This window comes from Vigna radiata, chromosome 8 (assembly GCF_000741045.1).
Source record: "Vigna radiata var. radiata cultivar VC1973A chromosome 8, Vradiata_ver6, whole genome shotgun sequence".
Classification (NCBI taxonomy): Eukaryota; Viridiplantae; Streptophyta; class Magnoliopsida; order Fabales; family Fabaceae; genus Vigna; species Vigna radiata.
In genome coordinates, this window is record NC_028358.1 from 29,839,399 (window position 1) to 29,845,023 (window position 5,625).

At 30.7% G+C, this 5,625-nt stretch overlaps 1 protein-coding gene across 1 annotated transcript; it reads left to right on the forward strand.

The window, feature by feature from the left end:
• The first annotated feature begins 3,125 nt into the window (after nucleotides 1-3,125).
• LOC106771469 (two-component response regulator ARR18) lies at nucleotides 3,126-5,115 on the forward strand. The gene is made up of 5 exons (XM_014657457.2): nucleotides 3,126-3,768; nucleotides 3,907-3,983; nucleotides 4,069-4,105; nucleotides 4,216-4,348; nucleotides 4,449-5,115. Exons 1-5 carry the CDS (start codon nucleotides 3,516-3,518, stop codon nucleotides 4,948-4,950), a joined length of 1,002 nt encoding a protein of 333 aa, XP_014512943.1. The 5' UTR covers nucleotides 3,126-3,515; the 3' UTR covers nucleotides 4,951-5,115.
• Nucleotides 5,116-5,625: the final 510 nt, after the last annotated feature.

Consider the following 5,625-nt stretch of genomic DNA (forward strand, 5'->3'; position numbering starts at 1 on the left):
AATTCTATCATTAAAAAACGGAGTTTCAGAAAATAATTTTTATTAAACATTTTTTATGCAAAACTACTATCACAGAATAAATTTAAACTATTAAATTAGTAAAAGAAATAAGAAGTGAAGAGGAACAAACCCCGTGATTCCCGAGTATATAGGAAAACAATTGATAATAAATACTATTAATATTATTATTATGTGTTATGTTTTTTGACATGCACGTGATGAGGATCATTAGATGTTTTCGTTTTGGTGAGCTAGGATGTGCATAGCCAGCACAGCGTCACAGTGACACAGAAGCATCAACTTTCGATAAAATCACCAACCCATGTATCATCGATCACACGCACAGACATACACGTGCATCAACAAAAAACCACCGTCTTTGCTTCTTCACTAAATGAACTATTAATTCCTTGGTTTCTCACTTTGAATTGCCAGCTATTCATTCATGTTTGCACCAGTTCATAAATATATTGTGAAGTTTCACATTTTTCACCAAATAAATATAACATTAAATATTTTAGCTTTTAATTTTTATGCATTATTAAGAGAATTAATAGAAACACTTGAGGGAGATGTGGAAAAACAGGTATATTATATCTTTTTATTTTAAGTGATGAATTAAATTTGTAGCTAATGTTTACCGTCATGCTTATATATATATATATATATATATATATATATATATATATATATATATATATTTATTTATTTATTCAAGTATGTTATCTTTTAATTGATAGTATGTGCCAACATGGGAACCAAAAAACAAAACTTTCACGATTTTCGAAAAGAAATGGCAGATCATTTAATTAATATATATTTCCATTATTTTCAAAATATTTATACACAAATTAATAAATTCAATAATTTTGTTACTGCATAAATAATTATATGAAGTTTCCTGTTATATCCTTTTAATGTCTACGCTACAATAAAAGCTAAATATAAAAGTATGATACTTTAAAAAAATGAGGGAATTATTTAGTAATTTCATTTGAAATATGAATTTAAAACTGTGACTGAATATATTAAGGGGAATTTTAAAAGTTATAATGGTTATAGTTGCTACTACTATTTTTATGGCTTAAATCCACTTTTTAGGTTTTTTTTTCTTTTTTTTTTTTTTTAAGTTTTTGCCCATATGATCCTATATAGTTTTAATTTCATATGTCAATTTTCAATTTAGAAAAAGAAAATTTTAGTTCATTATTAATACATACTTTACTTGCTAATAAAAATGTTAATATATCTATGATAGTAATATATTAAAACTTATTGCTAAACTTAACTATTAATTATTACATAAACAAGTAGCTAGCCTTCTCAAACATATACCAGTTTTTAGAGCTGTCAAAACGGGTAACCCGGCTCGACCCGGCCCGGCCCACCACGGGTTGGTCACTTAGTGAGTCAACCCAACCCGACTCATTTATTAGCGAGTCAGAAAAACTTCAACCCGGCTCAACCCACCACGGGTTGGTGGGTAAACGGGTTGACTCACTAGCCCACATTTAATTACATTTTTTTAAAATAAAAAAATACAAACTTTCTGTAATTTAAATTTAAACAATTTTCAAAAACATACAAATAAGTTTCTTATATATTCATCATTTTTTGTTCTTGTTGTAACCCTTGACCCTTGTTCTTGTTGTCTCCAAATTCATTAATAAAGATTTTTCTAATATCAAAACAATTCCGACAATCAATAAAAAAATATTAGTAAAAAAAAAAAAAAAACCAGTACTCAACAATATCAACAAAAAATTAATAGTTTAATCGGTAACATAATTTCCCAAATTCAAAGATATCAAAAAGAGCTTGTTCAAATAATATATACTCAAATTGTTTAAATAAAATGAACAAAATCTGATACAAGCATGTCACAATATGAAAAAATCATTTCATGTCTTCAAATCCTCTAGAACAAAAAACAAATGTGCAAACCCCTATTTTTGTCATTATAGGGTTTTTGAAAAAAAAAAAAAGATAAGTGAGAAAACAAAAATGTGGAGAAAAGAGAAGAAAAAAGAAAGGGTGTTTTACTTGTTCCTTGAAGAATTTCAGTGAAGTGAGCATCGTCAAATGAGAGCAAGTACCGTGAGAGTGATTTGTGAGATCAAATGTTACTTTTTTGGTATACACAGTGAGTGAAGAAAGTATTTTATTTTTTAGGGTTTCATAAATAAAATAATAAATTAAAAAAATAAAATTAGGTAGGTGGGTTGGTGGGCCAACCCGGCTCATCACGGGTTCTACCCGCATGAGCCGGGTCTAAATGAGCCGGGCTGAAATCTGACCCACATGTAAGTGGATTGTATTTTTCAAACCCAACCCGGCCCGAACCGTGACGGGCCGGGTTGGCTTGCGGGTTGTGACCCATTTTGACGGCTCTAAGTTTTTTATTATCAATTTGATAATATATTAATAATGGATTAAAACTGTTAATTTAAAAAAAAATATAATTAAGATTGAATATAAATAAAAAAATATACATTCATAATTAAAATTGTAGAGGCAAAAATTGATTTTAACAATTTTATATTCTAATTTTATTGCCAGTTATTGTGGAGACTATTAAGCTAATTATAAACCTACAAGCAAACAAACAAATGATAATCAAACTGTTTAAATAAACAAAGTATCTAAATAGACAAAAGGAAAACTTAGTTTAATTTAGAAGAAAATATAAGCTAGATATTTTTTAACACAATTTTATAATTAAGTAAATTCAGTGCACCATTCTTTTTAATATAATTGGTATGAAAATAAACCAAATAATATAAAATGGGCTTGGCAGAGTTAATAACAAAACATGAACCCAAGAATCAAACCCATATGTTTCTAATTTCCTGAAAACAAAATATTTATGTATGTCAGAGATGGTCCACTGCTACACATAATCCAAAAATACCACCAGTTAATTTTTATTGCAATTATACTTTATTAATTGTCACACACACAAAAAAAAAAAATACTTATATCTTTATTCAAGTGGGAACAAAAAATGATTGTATTCACATTGAAATGTAAACATATTCCTCTCATTGATGTCCATGCATATTTAAAAACACATATACATCAACATGGTAAGATATGAAACTATATTATGGTTTACTCTTCTCACACAGGCATTGACTGAAGAAAGAGAAAGGAAGAGAGAGAAACCTAGCTCAACAAGCAGCTCTAAATTCCATTGAAGATCACTGCAGGGTTTTTAACCTTATCATCACATATCCAGAGGTGTACGAATTGTCATCATCGATTATGCAACTTATATATATATTTTTGTAGCTAGCTGAGTTCATGTTTCTAGGATCAATATTTTAACAGTTTTTGTATGGGGAAGAAGAGAAACAGGAAAAGAAAAGCATATGAAAAAAATTTCTCACCTCCAATTTGTTGTTGTGATTTCTCGAATTGACCCTTTATCCATAGAACAGTGTATGTTTCTTTTGTGTTATGATCTTGAAGGAAATAGTATCATATAAAGTTGGAAAATCAAGGTGTATAAGAAGATGGGAGAAAGCCGAGTCTCCCAATGTTCAAAGACAAGCCCTTCTAACATTGATGAGGAAGAGTGTGAAAGCCATGCGAATGAAGATCAAAGGAAGCAAAACAACAATGGAGGAAGCTCAAGCAACAGCACAGTGGAAGAGAGTGAGAAAAAGATTAGACCTTATGTTAGATCCAAGTTACCAAGGCTTCGATGGACACCTGATCTTCATCTTCGCTTTGTTCATGCTGTTCAACGACTTGGAGGACAAGAGAGTCAGTTCCTTCATTATTTTTCTTTCAGTTTTCCGTATTTCTCTTCAATTCCAGTTAAGTTATATGCAGTAAAAAAAAAAAAAAAACAACTTTTCACTGCTTCTTCTGATACTGATTTTTGCATTTTTTGGTGTGCAGGAGCAACACCTAAACTTGTTCTTCAACTGATGAACATGAAAGGTTTGAGTATTGCACATGTCAAGAGTCATTTGCAGGTAATTATTACATGATTCTGGCAAATAAATCATTAAAACTGTTCTAGCTTGGTTTATTTCTTTTCTTTCAATTTGTTTTTGCTAGATGTTTAGGAGCAAAAAGGTGGATGACCGAAATCAAGGTACATGATGTTCTTCTTTATAAGCATTTCAATGTTAATTAGTTCTGATTAGGGTTTCTGATTATACGTATATCCCTAATGAATACAATCTGGTTGCATATATATGACAGTATTTTCCGATCATACCAGTCTTGTTGAAATTGGAGACAAAAATATTTATAATCTTAGCCAACTTTCCATGCTTCAAGGATACAATCCCAGTCAAAGTTCGTCCTACAGCTACACAAACAACAACTATCCAAGGTTTTCTTAAGTTTTCTCAGAAACGAATAAAACATCATTAAAAGAAACTAAACCGAACATGTTTTGATTCATTCAAATCTTCTTTCTTGTTCTTTTTCAGTTACGGATTCGGGGATGCTTCTTTTGGTAGCTACGAAAAGCTTGTGCACAGACCTTTGGATTGGTTTAATGGAATGTCTCGGGCAGGTTCATCCATTTGTGGTGAACAATCAACAAGCAAAACCCGTGAACCAAAATATGAGCTTTTCTCATTTGGTGCTTATGAAAATCTAAGCACAAGATTAAGCCACGTTGAACACACTCCATCAAATATTATTCAACAGAGAGCACAAAACCTGATGCCTGTAAATCCAACAACAGAATTGAAGAGACTGAAAAGGAAGGCTCAAGATTCATCACTTGATTTGGATCTGTCACTGAAACTAAACACAAAGATGGATGGTGAAGGAACAAAGTTGGAGGACAATGAAGTTGATAGCAACCTGTCCCTGTCGTTGTGCTCTCAATCCTCCTCTTCCAATCTCAGCAGCAGGTTAAAGGAAGCAAAAGATCGATGTGAGGAAAACGGGAAAAGGGCCAGTACTCTAGATCTGACTATATGAATGAGACAAATTCTCAGTGAGATCTTGAGGTACTTGTCAGAAACTATGTTTTTTATAACCAAATTCTTACATTTTATCTGACTTAGTTATGTTTGTTTTTTGTCTCTTTCTGTATGTACTGTCAAATACATGAACTAGCTAGATAAATCATGATTTTAGTTCCAATACTGTCTTCTTTTTTATGAGCTATTCCAGCATTGCCTTAACTGTCATAAAATGCCAAAACAGAAAATTTACACAGAGGTAAAGACCCAAGAAAAAGGAAAAAAGGAAAACAAAAGTCCAGTTTTTTTGAGTATCCCAAGCTAGATCAATGATTTATGCATATACGTTTTTGGCTATACTACTTGAGAAAGTGTAAAACTTGTTTACTACTTTTTTATGTTTCTTTAGTGTAAAGCACTATTTTCATGTGTGGTAGGTGTGTATCCATTTGTTTTTATTTAATATATTTTTTTTTACTATAAAAGAAATATTATTTTATCTAAAATAAATACCAATATTCATGTTCACATATGATACATCGAAATGTTAGTGTAGGCTCACAATATGTGAACTAATTATTTAACTTTTAGGCAAACTGCTATATACTACCAGTGAAAGCAAACTCAATGAAGGACTCATTTGTTTATAACAGTTTTCATAGTATTTTTTAACAAGTGTTTTCGTTGGACA